This window comes from Chlorocebus sabaeus, chromosome 4, assembly GCF_047675955.1.
Source record: "Chlorocebus sabaeus isolate Y175 chromosome 4, mChlSab1.0.hap1, whole genome shotgun sequence".
NCBI classification, from domain to species: domain Eukaryota; kingdom Metazoa; phylum Chordata; class Mammalia; order Primates; family Cercopithecidae; genus Chlorocebus; species Chlorocebus sabaeus.
In genome coordinates, this window is record NC_132907.1 from 59888569 (window position 1) to 59913627 (window position 25059).

At 41.1% G+C, this 25059-nt stretch overlaps 1 protein-coding gene across 2 annotated transcripts in view; it reads left to right on the forward strand.

Annotated features, from left to right (window-relative positions):
- The first annotated feature begins 6093 nt into the window (after nucleotides 1-6093).
- The window catches only part of AGXT2 (alanine--glyoxylate aminotransferase 2), a 44138-nt gene continuing 25172 nt past the window's right edge, over nucleotides 6094-25059 (forward strand). For both annotated transcript variants that reach the window (XM_037990744.2, XM_037990745.2), the window contains exons 1-7: nucleotides 6094-6196; nucleotides 12995-13083; nucleotides 14192-14376; nucleotides 16621-16744; nucleotides 18372-18466; nucleotides 20119-20212; nucleotides 20835-20928. In XM_037990744.2, the coding sequence (XP_037846672.2) occupies nucleotides 6109-6196; nucleotides 12995-13083; nucleotides 14192-14376; nucleotides 16621-16744; nucleotides 18372-18466; nucleotides 20119-20212; nucleotides 20835-20928 (769 nt within the window). In that variant the 5' untranslated portion in view covers nucleotides 6094-6108. The remainder of the gene's footprint in view (nucleotides 6197-12994; nucleotides 13084-14191; nucleotides 14377-16620; nucleotides 16745-18371; nucleotides 18467-20118; nucleotides 20213-20834; nucleotides 20929-25059) is intronic.

A 25059-nucleotide genomic window follows, 5' to 3' on the forward strand; every position in this document is an offset into this window, starting at 1 on the left:
TCTGGGTATCTATTCCTGCCCTGGTGCTCCACTGCTTTATTACCATATTTTATACAAAGTCTTGTTATCTGGTAAATTAATTCTCACACCACCATACCCTTCTTCAAAATTGTTGTGGCTATTCTTGGCCATTTACTCATCTTATGAATTTTAGATGAGCCTATCGATCTCCTAAAAAATTGTGTTGGGAGCTAGATTGAATTTATGTTTTAATGCCAGAAGTTCCATCTTTATAATATTGTGCCTTCTTAATCATGAACATGGTATATCACTTCCTTTACATTGGGCTTCAATAAAACTTTACATTATTCTTCATAAATGTTTGCATACGTTTTATTAGATTCATCCCTAGGCACCCTCTCATTGCAACCTCTGCCTCCCATGTTCAAGTGATTCTCCTGCCCCAGCCTCCCGAGTAGCTGGGATTACAGGCCCACACCACCACACCCAGCTAATTTTGGCATTTTTAGTAGAGACAGGGCTTTGCCATGTTGTGCAGGTTTGTCTTGAACTCCTGACCTCAGGTGACCCACCGGCCTCGGCCTCCCAAAGTGCTGGGATTACAGGCATGAGCCACCATGCCCAGTTCCACTGATGTTTTAATACTGATCTTGCATCCTGCAACCTTACTGAACTCTAATTAAGGTTCTTATAATTTGTAGGTTTTCTTGGATTTTCCATTTTTACAACTGTATCACCACAGACTAACAACATTGTTTCTTCTTTTAATAAGAGAAATACCTCTTATTTCTCTTTCTTCATCTATTTTATTGGGCTTCCAGGACAGTGTTAAATAGAAATGTGTTATGGGCATTCTTTCTTCTTCCTGACTTTAACAAGAATGCTGTGAAAAGTTCACTATTACATATAAGGCATCATGTAGGTGTTGTAGGGAGGAGAGGAAAGCTGCCATTTTGTCCTCCGAGGGTTCACTAAAAGTCACTGACAAAAGTTGAATTAATAGGAGAAAAGGCATACAAATTTATTTGATTATAGTTTTGTGTGACATGGGAGCCTTCAGAATGAAGACCCAAAGATACAGAGGAAACTGTCCATTTTTATGCTTAGTTTCAACAAAGTATGGACAGTTGTGTAGGAAAATGATTGGACCTAAAGCCGATAGACTGAGTGAGAAAACCTAGCAAGGCCTGTCTGTCTGGGTTTTTCTTGGCCTCTCTGTAGCAATGCCTCTCACCATTCCTTCCTTCTGGGTACGGGGCAGGACCCTCTCTGGAAAGTGGAACTTATGACCTACAGTCAAACAAGATAGGTCAGGTTATTCATGGTCAGTTTTTACACAGAAAGACTGTGTAAAGTGATAGTAATATTTTTAGACTGTAAAACTGACTTTAGGGCAAGAGGGTTCCAGTTTCTATGACCCGCCTTGGGGAAGTGAGATTCCAGTTTCTATGGCCAGCCTCTGGAGAGAACGAGGGACCAGACAGGAGGGCAGCAGGTCAGAGAGAACTGCTGCTGGGCCCCTACAATTTTTCAGATACCGTTAGTTATGTGAAAGATGTTCCTTTATATTTCTAGTTTGCTGATAGTTTTTTATCTTAACTAATTTTAAAACTTCTCAAATTTTTTCTATATCTAGTGATATGTTCATGTGACTTTTATCTGTTAATGTGTCAGTTATTACAGAAAATTATTTTGGAGAGTATATTTTAAGGTTAAAGTAGCCTTGCGTTCTTGAGATAAACCTCACTTACACGTGAAGTATTTTTGCAAACATTATTAGGTTCAATTTTCTAAACTTTTATTTAGGATTTTTGCATTAATGAGGTTCATCTTTTTTGCTGCTTAAGATATCATTTTTGGAGGTGATTTATAAGTAAGTTAAAATCTTCTAGGATTAAGTAAGTTTCTACTTATTATAATTCTGTCAATTTTTGCTTTATATCTTTTGAGGCTGTATTATTGGGCATATACAGATTTAAATGGTCAATCCTCCAAATAAACTATTGTTTTCATTGCTACATACAATCCCCTTTATTTATAATGGTCACGTTTGTCTTAAAACTTATTTTTTCTGATACTGATATTGCTAATTTGGCTTTTCTTGGGAGTAGCAATTCTCTGGTAAGTTTCTTTTCGTTCCTTTACTTCCTAATTTTTCTGTATCATTATGTTTTAGGTGTGTCTTTTAAAAACAGCATAAGCTAGATTTTGTTTTCTTCTAGTTGAGAATTTGTTCCTTTCGGTGGCTAAACAGTTCTCTCCTTCTCATCTGATGCACCCTTCCTTCATTTTTCTTTTGCAATTTGAATTATTGTAATCAGCCAGTTCTGTAATGATCACAATAGTAACAGGATATAATTAAAGGTCTTTGTAATTAAAGATCCTTGTGAGATAATTCACTGTAAATGAGAGCCCTAAGCTTGGGAACAGCTCTTCCCCCCTACAGGAACAATCCCAGGCGTAGTGAACCAAACTCTAAGGACTCTCATCTTACTGTGATTGAAAACAATAATTAAGCCTTGATTGTAAAGTTCAAGGGAATGAACAACTAGAAAATCCCAACTGCTAAGAGAAGGGCCTATGCTCAAAAAGATCTTGCCATACATTCTACCAAAAAGAGATTGAGTTGTATTTTCAGGATCTTCCATTTAAACACAAATATTTCCCACACAAATTATCTGTGAATCATTCTACCACATACATTATTGAATAATACTTGATGAACACTGTATGCCAGGTACTGTGCTATGCATGCAGTGAGCAGTATGGATGTGCTCTCCGTCCTAAAGCTGAGTTAATCCATGTGTCCCTAGCTCTCTCCAGAATGCTACTTTCTAAAACATAGTAAGTCCAATAATTCCGATGAGACTTGTTCAAAGAGTCCTAATAAATAAACAAAAAGACTTTGACCTTGTATTATTTTTCAAGAAGATCAGTTTTCCATGAAATTCTAAGGGTTACTGGCCACATCTTTATGCAGTTATTCTCTTCTTACACACCTGCTAATCTCTGCACCTCAGTCTGAACACCTTGCACACAGCATTCTTCGTAGTCCATTAACTGTGAAATGGAACACCTGTAATATGAAGTTTCATGTAAACTGTCTACATTTATCTGAAATCCTTCCAAAACGATTTTCCTTTTCTTCAATTTCACAACTCCTAAACAAGTTGAGAGAGGGAAAGGATTACTTTGGAAAAGCTGTTAATTATCTTCAGAGACTTACTGGACTCTGTTATTGACAGAAGGCCTGGGGCAGAACAAAGTTCAGTTACACTCAGGACTTAACTGATAAATCATTGGTGAACCTCTGTGCAAAAATCCTCCCCAATAATTCCTAACGTAACAACAGAATTTCCAAGTTTCCCAATTTGTGGAGTATTTTTTTTCAAGGAGAAATTTCTGTATTTTCCTACCTGATGAAAGTCTTCTCCCCTCCTATTTACCATTTGTGCAAACTGAGATAGTTCTTCATCTTCTCTAGTTTTATGTAAAATGGAGAAAATTATACCTGATCTGCTCAAAAGAGAGAGAACAGAGAGACTCAGCAGGTGTTGCTTATAACTCAGAAATAGCTGTTTAATTGGAGTTTTATCTGTGAAGGTAGGGTAAGATCTTGGATTGATATTCCAAATGACTCCTAGGCTGAGAATGAAGCTCTAGAGGAATATAAGTTTCCTCCTCATCTCAGTTTTCAGAGTTTCTGGATATCATGTAATTCTACAGAGTTCAAAAGAACAAACATCTTAGAATATAGTTTTGTCTGGCCGGGCGCAGTGGCTCATGCCTGTAATCCCAGCATTTTGGGAGGCTGAGGTGGGCAGATCACCTGAGGTCAGGAGTTCGAGACCAGCCTCAACATGGAGAAACCCCGTCTCTACTAAAAATACAAAATTAACTGGGCGTGGAGTAGCTGTAATCCCAGCTACTCGGGAGGCTGAGGCAGGAGAATTGCTTGAACCTGGGAGGCAGAGGTTGCAGTGAGCCAAGATCGTGCCATTGCACCCCAGCCTGGGCAACAAGAGTGAGACTCCATCCCCCAAAAAATAAATAAATATATACATATTTATTTATATATATATATACACACACACATATACACACACATAGTTTTGTGCAATTTTAGTTAGTTGAATTATAAATTGATGTCATCTTACTGAGATGCATTTAAAATGTACATACATTTTGGCCTAGGAATCCTTCTTCAAGGAACTTATCTGAAGAAAAAAATAATTAGTCAAGTGCAGAAAATTCTCTGTCCTAGAATGCTGGAGAAAATATAGCTATCCATCAAAAGGAATTTATTAAATAAAAAATATGAAGACTTTCAGTTTTTGAAACAGCGTATGCATACACAGATATACACATGTAGAGAAAGATTTCTGAAAGGAAATTTACTAAAATATAACTGTCAGATTTGTTGTGATCTTTTTCATTCTTCTTTATTCTTTCCTAGGCTTGACTTTGTTTAACAAAAGTATGGTAATGAGAACAATAATTTATATACCAACAATTATGGTAATCAGAACAATTTATTTTCTTTTTAAATAAAAGAGGTATAACCTCCCACTTTTCCTCTAGAAGTTATTCAGAATGTACTGTTTTTCTGCCCCACTCTAGGTGACCCCTTGATGTCAAGTGTCTCTCACTATAAAAATCTCAAATCTTACAGCCCAAGAAAAATCTCAAGCCAAAGAAGACTGCAGCCTGCGGTGTTCACAAAGGCAAAACTGACCACAGTCCAGTAGAGCTAAAAAGCATATACCAGACTTCAGGAACTCAACATTTTCTCCCCTCTGACCAACCACAGGACAGACTGTGCACCCCAGGGAGATGCTGTGTGGCCTCACTGACTTGGATTACTCCTGCAGCACATGACCAGCCAGCTCATATGATCACTCCCTACTGCCCCCAAAGCAGAATTGACTGGGAGCTGGAAACCCACACGAAAAGGGACAATTATACTGAATATAACATACTCCCTGTGCTTACCTAACACCTTCATCTCCCACGGGCATTCAGAGTCAACAGCTGTTACGCAGGTGTTTGTGAAGGATGTGGCCAAGTCAGTTGTCTCCCCTACAGCGTGATCCAAGATTAATGATATCTACCCATCCCCACTCCCTGGACCCCCTAGTTGCAATCAACTTTGTCACTGTCCCCCTTGGGCACTGCCATGTAGAGCACGTGGCCCCCATTCTGAAGCAGTGGGAAACCTGGAAGAGATGTACCCTTCACAACCTGATTGGATCTTAAAAACATGGATCTAACTGGAAAGGAAAAGAGACACACAGTACACATATTGACATAAATTAAAACTGCATTCACCCTAAAGGATACACATTCTACAAGAATGTGTGCCAAGAAAAGGATACATGTAAACACGCTAAATAGGTGCTTATGGGGATTGAAGAAGGTAGGGGGAGGCTGGAGTGGGATAAATGGGAATTTAAGAAATAATGAAAATAAGGCACACTAACTCCTCAGCTCTCAACCTTTTGCCTTCCTCAGACACATAAGAGGATCCACAACTGTCCAGAACTTTACCTAGTTATTAGGTACTCTCTGATTTCTTTGGAATGGCTCCTTCCCCATTGTTTTCTCCTCTCTTTCTCTAAGACCCCCAAAACCAATTTATTTGTTCATTCACTTCATGCATATCCTCCTTTTTGCTCCCTTAGTCACATCTCTCATTTCTCAGTCTCTGACCCCTTCAACCATGTCCTGATCCTTCTCCCACACCCAGCACCACCGTCCTGCAGAGAAAAGTGTACCCGGATGAAACCCCGATGGAATACTAAACTAACAGAACTCGTCAGATGACCTTTGCTTTATCTGCCTGCTTTCTTTCCTCTTCCTTTCTGTTCTCTTCTTTTCCTTTCTTTTCTCTCCTCTTCTCTCTGTCCCTCCTACTTTCACTCTCTCTCTACCGCTTTTCCTCACTCTCTTTTTCTCCCCCCTTGAAGGCACTGTTACTAGCAATAGAGAGCTCTGGGGCTTGCCTGAAGCCATGGACAGTCACCACTCCAGGATTCCCCTTTTAGCGCCTCCTCCCCATCTTAATCTCAAAGTCCAGCAAGGATAGTGAGCAGTTAGAGCTCGACCTCCAACCTACTTCCATGGGGGTTTGCTTCCTGAGTGGGAGAGATGACTCTAGTCTGGAGACATTTGCTGAGACCCTTGTGCCTGGTCACCTCTGCTCCCAGGATCCTTGAGATGCGTCCTTTCCTGAGCCGTAAGTGGAAACCAGGGGGACATGGGTCAGTTGGGGATCAGCGAGAGGGGAAGACTTGAGCTCTGAAGGCTGCTGCCTGGGATTCTGGAATGTTAGACCTGGATGAGGTCTTAGAGATGAGGCATGTTTTTAATACACAGGTTCTCACCCTGAGTCGATGCCCCATTTTCATAGCCAATATTTTGTAATGCTCCCTTTTATTTTGAAATGAAATTCATGGATAATAAAACCCGACTATGCTTAATTTCAACATAATGACATGCTATCTCAGCTGCAATACTTTCAAAAACCAAAGGAAAGCAATTCAAAATAAAGTGTGACTTCAACTTACAGATGCCCAAGGATGATTTCTATTTTTTCTTTTTTGAGACAGGGTCTCCCTCTGTCACATAGGTTGGAGTACAGTGGTGTGATCATGGTTCACTGCAGCCTTGACATCCCAGACTCAAATAATTTTCCCACCTCAGCCTCCTGAGTAGCTGGAACTATAGGCACATGCCACCATGCCTAGCTATTTTTCTTTTTTAACTTTCTGTAGACGTGGGGTTTTACTGTGCTGCCCAAGCTGGTCTTGAACTCCTGGGCTCAAACAATGCTCTCACTTCAGCCTTTCAAAGTGCTCGGATTGCAGGCCTGTGCCACTGCACCTGGTTTGGATGACTATTTTTAAAAACATAAAGCATCTGCATGAATTTTCATCATGCCTCTAGGAAGTGAGACCATTGTCTCAATTACCAACAAATGCTGTGATTTACCCAGAGTCATACAAGCCAGGACTTGACCCCAGGCGCTCCCCATCCACTCAAACTCTCCTCTCTGCAGCAAGAACAGGAAATATGAGGAGATGTAGGGTAACCAGACATTGGTGGCTTTATGAGTGATGTCCTATGTGCCTGTGATTTTCACAAGGATCTTGTTTCACGAAAGCCCCACCTCCTCCCCAGCAAATTCCCTCAGGCAAACATGAGATTAAGCAGCTGTCTGTACATTTATGTGCCTGTGCTTCACAGGCCCTAAACAGGTATGGGGACCATTTTCCATTCCCCATCGTGACCAACTTTGTCTTCATTTTCTCCTCATCTTTCCCTTTCACCCTCCTTCCTTCCTCTCCTCTTTGCTTTCTTCCTCCTGAAAATTGCAATTTTTTGAAACTTGATACATGCATGATGCTTTCAATGCATTATGTCCTTTTATCTTCAACCAAACTCGTTAGTGAGTACTATTATCTCATTCCACAGATGAGGAGACAGGGGAATAAGGAATATCTAAGAAATGTGGTCAAAGGCAGAAAAATGTAAGTGACAACTTGGGATTCACAGCCAGGCCTATCTGACTCCAAACTCGGAGAGATTCTACCAGGCCCTGTCTATCCTCCCCCAGTCTTCCAGTCCTGTTTGAACTGCTCTTTTCCCTTGGTCATGAGTTTTTTGCCAGAACATCACTTAACTCCAACGTTTTCTCAGAAGCAGGTAAAATTATACCCAGTCTTATGCTCAGTGAGGAGGAAATTATGCTGAAAGTACCAGCTGCTGACCTAGCAAGAGAAATGCCCTAGGCTGCCCCCTCCCCTCTCCTACCCCAACCTCTGAGCATTGTGTAGCTGCACAGTGGAGCAGCAGATAACCTAGACAGGGCAGGTGAGTCCTAGTACCTAGAGATCTTGATCAACTCATTGGGGATGCCTTACCATAGGCCCAGCAAGGACACTACGAAGGAGCAGTCTGAAAACCACACTACCTAGACTGAATGCCATCCTCATTACCTGGCCTTACAAAAACCTTTGGGACTTTTATGTCTACTTTCTTACCTACTCTACCTAGGTCTACGCTTGCTTGTGCTTGTTCTTCTAAACACACACTCACTGAACATACACTTCGGGAGCACCTGCCACATGCAAAATATACATTCAGGCAAAATATATGAGCATCTATTATGCACCAGTGCTGCAGACTTAGCCACAATAGGCAAGAAAAAGCCCCTGCCCTCTATTTCAGGAAGGACATGGACATAAACGAGTAAGTAAATATGTAAATATATATATGTGTGTGTATGTATGTATTTATGTATGTATCCAGTAGAGAAACATACCATGGATAAAACCAAATCTGGAAAGGGAATAGAAAAATATAATGGGGGAGGGGGGAAGGGAAGGGGCTGTGGTAAGGAGATTACCATATTTCAAGTATTGTTATATATGCAAAAATAAATAAGTCACAATTCTTGCATAGTATCTACATAATTACTATACAATATTCATATGCCTAAAATGTCCAGCCTTGTTTACGTTTTGATATGCACAATCACTTTGGGCTAACTGTATGCAAAGTTATGGAAGCAATTTGTTTTCAGTACAAAAGTGTAGAGAAATATCTCAGTGGGGCATTCTTTCCTACAATTAGCTAATGACTGTGAAATGTATAACATTTGCAGGTGGCTGAGGTATGTGCTCCCTTTAGCAATTTCCTAATATATGCCTGCTCTCCCACAAAGGAAGGGGGGCCCAAAAAGTAATCCATTTCCAGCTGAGATGTTTCTCCATTCCTGCCAAGGCTATTTTAAGAAAACATTTAAAATTTGCCCTAAAGGGGGGCCTCCCATGTGCACCCCTCCAGGCAGCCTTGCCACAGTCAGAACTGATTTAACACATGCCAAGGGCCAAGAAGGGTGATCACAGAGAATGACTACTCCCAAACATGCAGAAGGAAGACCCACTCACCTCAGAATCAGGAATCGAGCAGCGCTCTCGCTTGTGGACAGACACAACTGCCCCTGTTTGGCTTCAGCAAAAGGGCATATACTGGAAGCGTATGAAGGAATGGAGGCAAGGAGGGAGGGCGGCTGAAAGAATCAACAGGAGGCTGAGGAGGTGGACAGGACCCCACACGCAAAGAAGCCAAGGAAGGCCAGGCAGGAGTAGAGTAAATTCTCGTAGGAACCGCCTCTTAGCAGCTTTGCTGGGGGGATGCAGGCACCTGGCATTCATCGCTGTCATCCTTTCACCCAGAGCACGCACGGGACAGAGGGGACCTCCACAGAGAGGGCTGCGAGAGATCACGTTCTGAGCTGGATGATACCCAATAGCAATGGCGAGGGTCCTCGGCAGTGTCCTGCAGACTGCAGTCCCATGAGTGAAGGAGAAAGGACCACTCTGGAGTCTCCAAGCTGGCAGCTCCAGGACAGGGAAGCAGAGGAGAAACAGTTTCTCTGCCGACCAGACACTGTCACTCAGGCATCCAAACACCAACACAGCTTCAGCAGGCCTCCATGGGAGGCGGTGTCTCAAACCCTCGACGTTAGTGAGGGACTTCAAAACTGCCAAGGCCTCAAATTCCATCTGTCACTGACTCCACTCTAAGGTGGATGGAGGATGAAATCTTCCTTTCCTAACTCATTGGCTATCCTAAGAATTAAATGAGATTCCAAATGTGACAAGATTTTTTTCAAGTTACCTAAGATGCTATACAGAAATGAGATAGAATTGGCATTTGGGGCCAGGCTCAGTGGTTCATGCCTGTAATCACAACACTTCCGGAGGCCAAGGCAGACAGATGACTTGAGCTCAGGAGTTCGAGACCAGCCTGGGCAACCTGGAGAAACCCGGTCTCTACTAAAAATACAAAACATTAGCCGGGTGTGGTGGCATGCACCTGTGGTCCCAGCTACTAGGGAGGCTGAGATAGGAGGACTGCTTGAGCCTGGGAGGTACAGGTTGCAATGAGCAGAGATTCCACCACTGCACTCCATGTAAGACTCCATGTCTATTAAAAGTAGAAAAAGGAAAATAGCTGGGCATGGTGGCATGTGCTTATGGTTCCAGCTACTCAAGAGGCTGAGGTGGTAGAATTGTGTGAGCCTGGGATGTCGAGGCTACAGTAAGCCATGATCACACCACTGTACTCCAGCCTGTTTGACAGTGGGAGACCTTGTCTCAAAAAAGGGAAAACAAAGAAATCATCCCTGGGCATCTGTAAATTAAAGTCATACTTTATTTTGAATGCTTTCCTTGATTTTTAAAATTATTGCAGCTGAGATAGCATGTCGTTATTTTAACACATTATATGAGCATTGGGCAACAGAGCCAGACTCTGTCTCAATAATAATAATAATAATTAGCATTTTAATAAATCACACTGTGTCCACTGCATATTTTCAAATATTTTAGAATCTTTTTTTCATTTTAAAAGGGGAGGAAGCCCTTAATAAATACTCCCTCTGGGCTGAAAACTGGCTATGAATACTGAAAAACTCTTTATCATTACAAAGAGAATTTTCCCAAGAGTTTCCAAATGCCAAAAAAAATGGATTTTTCTCACTTACTTTGCCCAACAGTTTTTGTCATTTGACATCATGATTTTGGGGAAAGAAAACAAAGTTACGGTGACCTGTAAGCTATAGAACTCTGTGAGAATTAGGCAGCTGGGAAATGAAAGCTTGCTAGTTACCCACTTGGCATTTATTATGCAAAAGCGATGCTGTTCTCCAAATTGAATTCCATCTTTCAATGTCTTGAGTTGCTCATGTGAATTGATGTGAAAATTGGTGAATTGGATGAAAATCATTAGTTGTCATCTGTTTAGCCTAAAAAGACACTATCCAATTAGTTAAAACAATAAGACAAAACAAAACAAATACCTATTCACAAATAGACCTTGGATGTGGTTTTATTAATCCTTATCTCATTCATTCCTTCCCCTCTACCTCCATCTCTCTCTCTCTCTCTCACACACACACACACATACAGGTATGCATATGCATATACACACATACACAATCTCCAGGAGCCCCAGAAAGCTTTATGAACCCTCAACTCTTACATCATCCTCAAAACCCAGGCTATTTTGAATAAAGAATGCATGCAATTATCTAGATAATTAGATTTTAATTTTTTTCTGGCAAATAATAAAAACCAAAGCAGTTTTATTTCTTTCTGCCCATCAAATACCAACATTATTACTATTATGTTTGAGTTTTAGTTATTTATTAAGAGGGGTGATATGACAGTCAATAGATTTGGAGGTATTATCCAGATTTATTTCACTTACTGACTCCTATTATATTTCTCCTACTTTCTCGTTACTATCTGTCTCTATTTCTTCCTTCCTCTTTCTTCTTCCTTTCTCCCTTCTTCTCTTTCTTCCTCTTCTTTCTTCCTTGCAGAATTTCATGTATTTCATTTGAAGCCCTCACTCCACCATCATATGCTTATCACTTCTGTGAATAAATGAATAAATAAACCTGCCTTGACTGTTTAAAATTCAAGCTTTTCCTCATCAAGTCTTTCTCTCCAACTCCCTTCCCCCTCTAGCCTACTTTCGTAAATCCTATAACCTTGGAGTCAAGAGAGCCTCCAACCTCCTCAATGGGCAACTGTAATTTTGCAGACAGAAAAATTAGACTGAAGAAACAAAAGGATTTTTGAATTCTTAGAAACACTCAGAATTTTTGTTCCATCTCAGAAGCATAACTAATGCAGAGAGACACAATGAGAAGCTTTTTAAAAGGTGAAATTCTCAGAAAACTGAAGTTATCAAATTTTTTGGTCCTTTCTATGCATGGAAAACCAAAAGTCACTTGCTTTTAAAGTAAGAACAAATTAATGATATTAGTGATTACTTAGAGCAGAAAAGTGAATGGGATCTCTTTGAAAGAAGATATATTCAGAGCTGTTACTTTCCATCTTCATTTAAAAACACAATTGTTCATTATGTTTCTCAGGACTGTGACTTCATAGCCACACAAAACACTAACATTTCTTTCTTGCATTCAAACCTTCATGCTGAGAAAGAGACATAATTTCCTCAGCTCTCTCCACCTGTAAAATCATCTTAATGTTGACCTTTAGTCTTCAAAATTAGGAGCATCTTTCCTAGGAGTACTTGTAAGTTCTCTAGAAACCTCCTCCAGCTCTAGCGTTCTGATTCCATTATTCCATCCCACTGCTGCGGAGGGGCCAAAACCTGTGCTACCAGGGAAGGGTGGAAATGGCTGAAGAATGACCAAAACAGACCACTGGGCTCGAAGCCAGAGGAGTTTTGTTCTCGTTCTTCACCTAACTAGCTTGATAGCCTTAAACAGATTAATTTACCACTTTACGCTGGTTTCCTTATCTATAAAGTATGCATTTTGACACACACACACACACTCACACACACAAATGTAAGGTCCCTCCTAGCTCCAAATATTTAATGAATCTGGTTCAGCTTATCCCTGTTTTGTCACAGTCTTGTGTTGGCAGGTTTTTTTGGAGTGGGGGAGGTTTTGTCTTCCGGGTCTATTTGCCTGTGTTTATTAGTCTAGTGTATTGTCTAACACCTGCCTCTCCTCATTCCCTACAAGAATAGTCAACAGTCATTAATTCCATGTGTACTGACAGCTAACCAGGTACCAGGCACTGACTAAACACTAGAATTCAGGCACTAGGCAGCTTGAAGCCTAAAAAGCAACAGAAGATGGACTCCAACAACACATCACACTGGCAGAAGTTTTACCTACTGATGAGAGAATCAACATGGTGAGGTTAATACAGACAGTTTGCCTAAACTGAGCTTCCCAAGCTTGTGAGGGACTGCAGTAGATTGTTTTTCCAGACTAGATTTGAGAAGATTTGAGTTTTCCTCCAGAAAACTCATTATTGAGATACTCAGTTTTTAAATCCAAACTAAAAGCTGATTTACATGATTTTTACACTAAGAAATAAACAAAATTGTCTAAGCAGTTTTATTTGGATAACTATAGGTGACTTTCACCAACAGACCTATGTCAGGCTTAGTTGAGGATTCTAACTCACTTCACTTTCGGTAGGTGCTTCCTGGACATCAGTAACCAAGCTCAGTCTCCATACAAGGCCCAGAATGCCTCCATGTGACTTCATACCTGAAAGATACCAGGTAAGATTCAGGGCTTTAAGAACACTCAAAGAGGTGGTTTCTCTGGGGAGGTCTCAGTTGATTGTTTCCTTAAGAATGACACAAAAATAGCCCTGCTTGCCACTAATCTATCTCATTCCAGATATTGTACCTCTAAGTCATTGGAAGCATCTGAAACCCTCTTACTCCCTTAATGCTAGTATATAAATTGGTGTCCATGTGTGAGAGATAGAGACAGAGACAGAGGCAAAGAAAGACAGTACATGAAACACACTATACGTGATAATTAATATATGTATTGGAGGGAGATACACACACATCACAAATGTGATGGCACATATTGGCTTTAAAGTAAATGTTGCTCCTGTTTTAACTGACTCATGTGGCCATCTGACCTTCCTGAGCCCTCCAGCCAAAATTATAGTTATATTTTTGTTCTCAGGCTAATAAAGATTGAGCTGGCATTTTCTCTCTCACTTTCTCTCTCTTTCTTTCTGTCTGTTTCTTTCCTTCTTTCTTTCTTTCTTTCTTTCTTTCTTTATCTCTCTCTTTCTCTCTCTCTCTCTCTCTCTCTCTCGTGCATGTATATGTGCATGCACACACACACAGCAATTCCTTTATTCTACATGATACTTACAGGTTAGAAATTGTAGAATCAATAGGTACTCATGAGGGATCCACAAAGAAGAGAAATACAGGAGAGATATTTTATAATTAAAGATACAAACATGACTAGCACTTCATTGCATTTTTATTTTTTAAAACACTACCACAACAAAAATGACTTATTAGTTCAGACTAATTGCTTATTAGTTCAGATATTTACTTCCAAAGTCTATTTTTTTCATAGTTAAAATCAACTCAAAGCCAAGGCTTTTCATTGATAGGTAGAAATTCCAGCACTTTTCTAGAAAGAGATTGAAAGCCTACAAATAATAATTCACCTCCTTAAAAGAAAAGGCTTTAATTTCTTGCAAGGATGATATTGGGTAAGTACACCCACTTCTGAGCCTCTACAGGCTAGCAGCCCTCTGCTCCATCCACTAGAGAGACTGGGCACTATTACTCATAGATTGACTGCCATTGACCTTCTAAGAAGTGTGCAGGTTTAAATCTTGTTTATCTACAGTCCCTTGGCTACAACCATGTCCTGGAAATCCACAAGGAACACCTTTCTCCTGTGGTGACGGCATTTTTCCAGAAACCCCTGCTGCTCCACCAGGGGCACATGGAGTGGCTCTTTGATGCTGAAGGAAACAGATACCTGGATTTCTTTTCCGGGATTGTCACTGTCAGTGTTGGCCACTGCCACCCGTGAGTATCCTTAAAATCTGGGGATTTTTGTTGCAAAAGAATGCACGGAAAACAATTATGCTAGTGATTCCGAACTCTTGATTTGCTTATCTTGGTTAAAAAATATCTATGACAGATTGTGGCTGACATACTCCCTGCTATTTCCTGAGTACAAAATCTTGACACTCTACTTTTCCTTTTCTTGACAATGCAAGATTTTGTTATTCTCATGTCACATGTAGTGTGGCATGTACCACATGACTGGGGTCTTGCTGTGTGTTTCTCATTAGCAACAGCTTTCCAAAGAGAGGGGCGCATTCAGGGAAAGGAAGGGAAGGGAAAGGCAGGCAGCCCTCAGAGAAACACATGACAGGCTTGTCAGGCAAGGGATGATGAGAGATGAGAAATAGCTTCTAGCCTGGGGAATCTTTCTCATGGCCTCTGAGAGATGGAAGAGGAAGAGAAGAATGATAAGAGACATATGCAATTCTAGCTGGAAATTTACCTGGAAATGTATGGATCAATTAATCTAGAGATTATCTGCAGTGATGACGGTACACTCGCCCACACAGATACCCTTGGAGCATTCTTGGTTTCCATGCAGTGCTCTCATTTCATGTCTGTTCTCTCTTTCCTTTAATAATCTGACCAATGCAACCTCACACTAAGTTAGGGGAAAGCAATAAAGCAGCAAGTCTAAAACAAACTGAATAGGTGTGGGACCTTCCGTCAAAGCAGGAGGCCAAGAGTCCCCCCTCACACAGCTGTCAGGAGGTAAGAAGTGAGTGTGCCTCAGGGTTTCAGCCCTCATCTTTTCCTCCCCTTCACTTCTCCTACCCTCTTTCATGATCAGGAGGCCCTAGTCCCATGCAAAGTCACGAGAAGTATCCAAAATAAATGTCAGATGCAATTTCAAACATAGGACAAACATACACGAAAGAAGTAGAGAAAATGGAATAGAAAATGAGTTCAAACATTCTCATTGAATCTTCCCAATAACATTGACAGTCGAAATGGGAAGCCATCTTTTTTACCCCTCCTGTGACTTTCATTTATTTTACTAGACAATGTTTTTGTCAAGTGTCTCTTCTTTTCAAGAATTTACTGATACTCCACGATTTTCTAAAGTGAGTTTCATGGAACATTGATCACAGGAGTTTCCTTGGAAAAGGGTCCCATGAGAAAATAAGTTTGGGAAACACTTTAAACTATTTATCCTTTCTGAAGAGAAACAGTGTACACTAGTCTATTATAGATACTAAATGTCCTATAGTAAAGACATCTGTATAATCTGATATTTCTCAAAATATTTACCCACTGGATTGATTTTTTCTGATGTGAAAGATATTAATAACAAATAAAATTGGTATGTAACAAACTTTAGCAATTAATGTCCTTTACAGCAAGTTCAGACATCTTGGCTTGTGTTTTCAAAGCTAAGTCAGGTTCCACAAATCTATCATCCTTAGTCCCTATTATCTCTCAGTATGAAACTTCTAATCCTGTAAGGTTGGCCCAATCCTTCAAAGAATGTGGCTTTATAGTTACAAAATGTTCATCCACACTAACCACTGTTCAGACTCAGATATTAGAATCTCCCTGCAGAAAAACTGTTAATCTTAGTCGGACGTGGTAGCATGCACCTGTAGTCCCAGCGACTTAGGAGGTTGAGACAGGAGGATCTCTTGAGCCCAGGAATTGGAGATTGCAGTGCACTATGATTGTGCCTGTGAATAGCCACCACACTCCAGCCTAGGCAACATAGTGAGAACCCATCCCTTAAGAAAGAAAGAAGGAGAGGAGGAAGGGAGGAAGAGAGGAAGGAAGGGAGGGAGGGAAGAACTATTGATCTTGCATACATGTGCTTGATGAATCTATTCTTCTTTGAAAAACAAAATGGAAAGGACTCAGGCTTACAACTAGTCATCTCTCCAAACTCTTCAAAGAATGGCTAATAAGAAAGCATACTTAGAAGAAATTCTAAACCCAAACTTCCTCCTAAACTAGGCATTTCTTTTCTAAAATCCCTGTAATCATTGAGTCTTCTTTTGAACCCTGCTTTTGGAGAGGAATTCATTACCTTTTGAGGCAACACGTCCCATTTCTGGACACCCGTAGCGGTTAAAGGAGTTTATTCTCATGTGTAAATAAAATCTGCCTCTTGAAACACTTTGAGAAAAAACAGTACGTTCGGGTCCAATGGCCAGTGTGTGTGCAGGAGGGGCGTGACACGCAGTGCAGGTAACTGCTCTACTGCTTATCCAGGAAGGTGAACGCAGTGGCACAAAAGCAACTCGGTCGCCTGTGGCATACAAGCACTGTCTTCTTCCACCCTCCAATGCACGAATATGCAGAGAAGCTTGCCGCACTTCTTCCTGAGCCTCTTAAGGTACAATGCTCTTCCTACAGGAGCTGAATTTTATGGGGAGAAAAAAAGGTACGATGCTCCCAGCTCAAAGGGACAGGAGTCTTATGATTCCAGGGGAGCTGCCCTAGGAAGCAGGAACATGGGCAGGAAATTTAGTCTATGCATTGAACATCTGTAGTGGTGATCTGACAGCTACATCTGAAAGCAATCAGACAGAAGGGAATTTATGAATTGCTGGTGAAACAAGCCAGTGTTCCCTTGTGTCACCTCTGAGCCTCTGTCTCTCTTTGGTTGCTCTCCTCACCATATCTTTGCAGAAATCATTTCCCGGGAGCCATAGGCCTGCTGATGTTCTCATCTGTGTCCTCAAGAGGTTTTTATCTCATTGCTCCTTAGACTTTCTGCAAAGTTATTTGCATTTCTTTTACAAAGAGTGAAATCATTTTTATTAAATGCTATTTGGTTCATTTGGTCTAAAATACACTTAGATATTTTTTTCTACATGAGCTGTTTTTCTGCATCTGAAATGACTGATATTTTAAATTGAACTGAGATGTTAAAATGTTGACCAAGATTTGCATTTAGGCATTAAATGAGTTAATACATATGAAGAACCTAGAACAGCGCTTAGTCTTGAGTGTTAGCTATTATTATTTTACCATGTTGTCTACATTACCTAGAATAGATGAAGAAACTTGGAAGAACTGCAACCTCAGTTCAGCCCCAGATGTTCACGGAAGAGCAGAAGCAGAGAGTCAGCAGAGTCACGAACACACGTCTTCCACTCCCTGAGTCTGGAGGGCACAGTTCGCTTTCATTCTCCCCGTTCTTTCATCCAGGCTGAGCTGCATTTTTTGTTTACTTGTTTTTTCTCTTTTTTTTTTTTGAGACAGAATCTCACTCTGTCACCCAGGCTGGAGTGCAATAGTGCAATCTCGGCTCACTGCAACCTCTGCCTCCTGGGTTCAAGTGATTCTCCTGCCTCAGCCTCCCAAGTAGCTGGGATTACAGGTGCCCGCCACCACACCTGGCTAATTTTTGTATTTTTAGTAGAGATGGGGTTTCACCATGCTGGCCAGGCTGGTCTCAAACTCCTGACTTCAAGTGATCTGCCCACCTCAACCTCCCAGAATGCTGGGATTATAGGCCTGAGCCACCACACCCGGCTTGTGTACTTGTTTTTTCAACATTCACACACACAGCACAGTCAGGCTGGGACAACCCCTGGAGTTGCAGGGTCAGAGGTCCTGTCTTGTTCCAAGCCTTTAGAATCAGGTGAGTGGGTTAGGGTCAGGAGCCAAGAAACCCAATCTTTGAATCTATCAGCTACTCACTGCTGTGTGCCCCTCAGCAAGTCTCCTCTCTTGGCATTTTGCAGACCATCAAATAAAGCCAATGAAAGCCCGGAATGTTCCACAGCGGAGACAATCTCTTAGCCATTTTTGTACGTCTAGCACTTAGCGGCTACTGGAGGAAGGGCTATGGAATCCATACGTGGTTAAATGATGGAACTGCTGGGTAATCCGAGCTGATGTGAAGGGAACTCTCCTTAATACTCAGGGGCTGGACACATGCCCTTCAGCAATTTTAAATGAATGGGTAATAAGGAAATAAATTATGAGGCCACATGTCTTCCTTTCCTCTCTAGGTCATTTTCTTGGTGAACAGTGGCTCAGAAGCCAATGACCTGGCCATGCTGATGGCCAGGGCGCACTCAAACAACATAGACATCATTTCTTTCAGGTAATCACAACTTGGAATATTCAACCTTAGGAACACTGACTTACCACCATTCTTAATGTGTATCTTTACATTAGCATGGAGTGGGAGAGAGGTTTTCTCGGGAGTATTGTTCTAATTGTTAAGTTTTAAGGAAGGATTGGTCAATTGAATTTTATAACAGGATAACTGCATTCAAGTTAGCCTTATACAAGAGAGGGGGCCCCAACTGGTGACAAACAGCTTGAAGTCCTCATTATATCATAGATCCTCCTATGGAATTAAAGAGAAACCCACATGACAGTTTTTTAACTTTGAAGATGTGGCAGGGACCACACCATATATCAAGCAGTAAAGGACTGTTCCTCACCTTAGAAGATCAAGGCTCTACCAAAAAATACTGGCCCGTTTTAATTTCTGCTTATGATAAGGAGCTGTCCGCTTATTTCATAGTGCTAGCTGCACCTGTTTTTCACCCTTTATTCTCCTTAAGTTCAGAGGATGCACATATAACCCTGTATATTTCTGCTTCTTCCAGTGACTTTTGAGCACTGAAAACAGATTAATTAATAAACCCTTAATGGCTATATTAGCACTAAAAATAATAGAAAACTAAGCATTTTGGTCACAGTTACCTTCCTTGGGTAATTGTACACAGCACATTTAAACAGACTCCCGAAAGTTAATGTAAAAGATAGGAGTGACTTACGGTAAAAGTTGATGGAATGAAGAAACAGTGGCATTTTTAACCTGTCTGGCCATAATTTCTGTGTGAATTCAAAAGATTTTATTTAATCCTTATGATAGCACATTCAATACTGCACATTCCATAGCAGATGAACATGCAGTTATTATAGGAATCAGGAATACGGCAATAAAGAATTGTGATTAATGTATTACCTAAATAACATTCCAGAATGTGTATGTCCAGGTAAGTATTAAGTAGTCACAGTACTACCAGACACATTGTGTCTCCTTTTTCAAGATATATTAGGTTGGTGCAAAAGTAATTGTGGTTTTTGCCATTACTTTTAACGGCAGAAATCTCAATCACTTTTGCACCGACCTAATAAGCCATTCTTTTGAATAGTCTTAATAGTCCAAAATCCTTGTTTAAAGGTGATTTTGGTATGGGAAATTGTTAAAATTCATTTGAAGCTGACACTGATGATTAGGAGCATTTATACTAAACATGACTGTTTCAGGTTCAAAAGAAACAACACCTATGTTTCTTAGATGGAGAATAAGGTAATTTATAAGGTGTGTAAGTCCCTAAAGATATTGATCAACAGGTATATCACAGGAAAAAATATTTGGCTTCCCAATGCGACTACTTCGAAGACTGGTATTCATTGAACATATAATTTCTGGTATGTTGCTAAAAGATGAGTCTCATTACCATGGAGTAATAGAGTAGGGCAGGTCCTAAGATTGGAGGTCTTGGACAAATGTTCTCCAAAATTCCTTTCACAGTTTCAAATCTATGTTTTCTAACAACAGTTAGAAAAGACTATTAAGTACATTCACCTGACGTAGGCTTCGATGTGTTCTTAGAAATCAGAGGTGGATGCGAATGATATTCTATTTCATCTTCATGGCCTTCCTGGATTTTCTCTTTTGTTCTACTCAGTGGACCAGGAACTTGACTCAATCCTCCTGTTGTTTCTTCTCTGCAGAGGAGCCTACCATGGATGCAGTCCTTACACACTTGGCTTGACAAATGTAGGGGCCTACAAGATGGAACTCCCTGGTGGGACAGGTTGCCAACCAGTGAGTTTGGAGATTTTTCTCTTCTTTCTTTAAAGACTGCTGGGTATGTGAAGTAGTTGATCAGGTTTTCCTGGTATAAGGATTAGAAACTAATATAAAGCCTGTCATTAATCAGGGGCTCAATTTGACCTAATTGAATTGGAGACCACTTGAGGACACCATTAGAAAGGCCTTCTGAGCCTGAGTAATAATTAATGACAGGGTTTTCAAATTTATTTTACTTTTAAATAAATTCAAGTAAACTGCAAAGCTCTGAGAATCTTGAATGCATAAAATTTCTGTGAAGTCATCACTGTACTCACCTTCTGTTCCCACTTACTGTACCCACCTTTTCAGCATCAGAATCAGATACCTAATTATTCATATTCTTTCAGATGCCCTTACCCACTGCACCCTTAAGCAAGTTGTTTCCAGGCTAACATTGAAATCAGTTCCTTGTTAGAGTGCCCACATAGCTGATTTCTAAGAAAAAATTATCTCTGCAAAGCAGATTATTCAGTTTTCATCTTAAGTGGGGGAAGAATGAGGGAGGAAAACTAAGAAGCCCTCTTGTCTTGATGGTGGCCTAAATGGGCTGTCTCGTGTTCATGTTTGGCCACACTCCTTCTTTTGTCATATGCAGACAATGTGTCCAGATGTTTTTCGTGGCCCTTGGGGAGGAAGCCACTGTCGAGATTCTCCAGTGCAAACAATCAGGAAGTGCAGCTGTGCACCAGGTCCGACTGGGCAAGGGAGGGGCCGGTAGAGGGTTGGATGTTGGAAAGGACACGAATAAAGGCACACCTATCCCTAGAGTAACAATTAAATTTGAAAACATGGAAAAGGGAAAAGCCAGAGGAAGCAAAACTGGAAAGTAACCAAGTTATTCCTCATTGAATCAACACTTATATCTGCTATCACTTCACTCTCAGACCATCTGTCTGGCCATATAGGAAAAGCATCTCATGCTATCAGAGCCAAGCTTAAAAAAATGACTATCAGTTGGTACTTGATTCAAGGCATTCTATTAGCTCTATTATAATAGCAATAGCTCTGGTGTCAATTTTAAAATGAAACAAGCTGCACGTGGTGGCATGTCTGTAGTCCCAGCTACTTGGGAGGCTGAGGTGGGAGGATTACTTGAGCTGAGGAAGTTGAGGCTGTAGTGATTCATGATTATGCCACTGCACTCCAGCCTGCATGAAAGAGCAAGCCCCGGTGGGGTGTGTAGCTCACGGCTATAATCCCAGCACTTTGGGAGGTCGAGGCGGGCAGATCACCTGAGGTCGGGAGTTTGAGACCAGCTGGCCAACATGGTGAAACCCTGTCTCTACTAAAAATACAAAAATTAGCCAGGCGTGGTGGTATGCACCTATAATCCCAGCTACTCAGGAGGCTGAGGTTCAAGAATCACTTGAACCTGGAAGGCAGAGGTTGCAGTGAGCTGAGATCACACCACTGCACTCCAGCCTAGGTGGCAAGGCAAGACTCCGTCAAAAAAAAAAAAAAAAAGAAAACCCAAGAAATCAAGATGGGTGGGATTATTTACCAATCCCAATGGACGGAGGGAAAATAATGCTTTTGGGAATCTCAAAACTCCAATCAAAAAGTTCTCCAGGGACTGCCAGCCAAAATGAGAGCATCTGTCAAACAAAACACAAGGCTGCCCTTCCTTCAGGCTGCTGACAACCCTGGCAAAAGTTTCAAAGGCTTTCTCACAAGGAGAACTTCCATTTATCAATCACATTTTTATTTGCATTATTTACCTATACTTAACAGGAGGGAGAGAAGGCAGGAAACATCATCTGTTCCTTGCTAATCAACAAGCCCTGCCTCCGATTTGTCATCGCAACCTTTTGAATAGCTGTTCCTTAGTAGTTCTGAAGGAAATAACTAAAAGCTTCAGCCCAGTGATTTTTAATGGAATAGTATGAATCACTGGGTTGAGAGGAAAAATACAAAACAGAAGTCTTAAAAATCAGCTCTGAAAGGAAGAAAATTCACCGTCGTCTTAAAATTCAGATGACATAATAGCAAAATGGAGGTAAGAGAATGAAAAAGTAAGTACTGGAACAAGACAAGATGTCACGCTCACGGAATTTAAAACCAGAAGGAAATGTAAAGCTATAAAGTTATAAATCAAACTCTTCACTTTAAACATGAGGAAAGCCAGATTCACACAGAGAAGACTGGAGGGCTAAGATTTGACCCCAGGTCTTTTGACTCCAAAACCAGTGCTCCCAATTTCTATAGCCATCCTCATCCACACTGATGTGCCGTCAAGATAAACCCAAGCTGAAAAATCATTCCTGTCCTGCAGGCCAGGACTGAGGAGTTGCATGAAGTCAAGAGATGGATTCCACTCTCAGCTCTGGAATGGTTCGGCTATGAGCAAAAGCTTCACCTTTTGCTTCAGTTTTCTCATTTGTAAAACAGAGACAGCAATATGTGGCTGCTGCCAACGCCATCGCAGCACTTCATGAGATAACGCATAGAGAGTTTATATAGAGAAAACCAGACCACAGCAATACCTGGTAACGCCATATTTGAATATTGTATCTGTATGGCATCAAGAACTAAAATCAGTTTGATGCACCTTCCAGCCCCTGGTCTGACTGCAAAACCACCAGCACAGAGCCTAGTAGACACAAGCACTCAAGAGGTGGCCATTCCTTCTTTTCCTGCTATATATTCCTCTTTCCATATAGAAGAGAGACAAGCCTACTGTAAGGCCTACTATAGGACTACTTAAGCAAATTTGACAATACCAGAAGTCCATGGTCTCTCTAGTGGCATCTAGAGGCTAAATGATAGTGACAGGCGTACATTTCTGCTCTGAACTATTGTCTTTGGCATATCTGAAGTCAGCTGTTTTCTTTTTTATTTATTTATTTACTTATTTATTTATTTTTTTTTTGAGACGAAGTCTCACCCTTGTCCCCCAGGCTGGAGTGCAGTGGCGTGATCTTGGCTGACTGCAACCTCCACCTCCTGGGTTCAAGCGATTCTCCTGCCTCAGCTTTCTGAGTAGCGGGGATTACAGGTGCCTGCCACCACGCCCAGCTAATTTTTGTATTTTTATATTTTTAGTAGAGACCGGGTTTCACTATGTTGGCCAGGCTGATCTCGAACTCCTGACTTCAGGAGATCCGCCTGCCTTGGCCTCCCAAAGTGCTGGGATTACATGCGTGAGCCACCGTGTCCAGCCAGCTGTTTTCTTAACTCATATCTTCAAGAGACAAGACTATGTATGTAATCTTTGAACAGGATTGGAATACAAAAGAAGGACCCCAGCCTCCTCCACTGCCTTTAGGACCTGGGAAGAGTTTAGTCTTTGCTGTAAAACTGGACTATTCATATATGTTTACAAAAGCATCCAAACATGTACAGTTCTTTGACTATAGCTGTTGCCTGTTCTCAATTCCTCTTAACCTATTGATAGGAATACCTTAAGGGAATTGAGGCACCAACCATGGTAGAGATTTTTCTCATCTCAGAAATATGTCATCTCTCCCAACAGAGGCGGGGGGTCATTTTGTGAGTCTAATCTAGATGTTTATGTGGTATATTTCTTTGTTCTACTCCATCTACCTCCCAGGGTTTTTTCTCCCCAGGGGTTCATTCCAGGCCCTGAGTTTCAGATGTAAACCATGATGAGATTCAATCCTCATTACCTACTGCCCCCACAATGTTCCAGACCTGGTACTGATCATGTCCTTCTTCTTCTTTTGAAAGACAAGTTTTGTTTTTCTTAAAAATTGTAGTTCTTTCTTGGCTCCTCACTCACTCAGCTTAACTCTTTCTGTACCGCCAGCTGGAATAAATTCTTCCTTTGCCAACCTGTTGCGGTATTCAACAGAACATCCTGTCTTCACCCCCTTGGGGTTTTCCTCCTACCAAGCCTCTGCAGAAGTGGCCTAACGTGGGGTAACAGCAATGAGCTAATGCAGCTAGTGTGAAATAAAGTAAAAAGCTCATCACAGTCGATGACTCTTTCATCGTTGAGCATGTGGGCAGAGAGGGAAAAAGTCATGAAAGGTCTAGCATAGGTTCAAGCAAAACCTTTTGGTTTGGTTCTGCCCAAATTTAAGCTCCACTCTTTGATTTCTCCAGTTACAAATGGGCTTGTTAAATTTCCAAATTATGTCTCTTGAACATAGTTCTGACCCATCTTTCAGGGTCATCTGAAGCTGTTTTCCTTTCCCAAAGAAAACGGGAAATTTCTGTCTCTAGAGGCATAGATTTATTTGTCTACTATATTCTTCTCATCAAAACAACACAAGTGATGCCAAAAACATACTTTGAGGGCTTGATATACTTGTCATTACTTCCTTTCTCACACCCTCAACCTCCAACCTCCAGCTAACCAAAGATATCAGGTACCTCTGTCGATCAAACTTTTCCGAATATCACACGTAACCTAAAAATATGTTTGGGGCCAGCTAGTATTTCCTCACTTTTAATGAAGAGCTGAGGTACAAAATTCGGTTTTGATGGTGATTGCAGGTTTCTATTCCTTCTGTCTAGCACCGTGGAGACAGCACTGCATCCATGCCTCTAGGCAAGCACTGGGATGGAAGGTGGTGACCCAGACTGCTTTCACTGTCACTTGGGTTGGGGCTTTGCATCCCATCCACATCTTTCTCTGCACTCCTTCTGTCATCTATGGATATAAGTTTAAGTTCAGAGACTGCATGGTGCTGTTTAGAACCAAATAACAGGTGTGGATAAAAATTCTGGAGGTTCAGTCATGTATGGATACAGTTGATCTGGGACCTTTGTTATTCCAGAATAGAAGAATTTCTCTCTCTCTCTCTCTCTCTCTCTCTCTCTCACACCTTTCCTGCTTCCTTGGTGATTCCCACTTT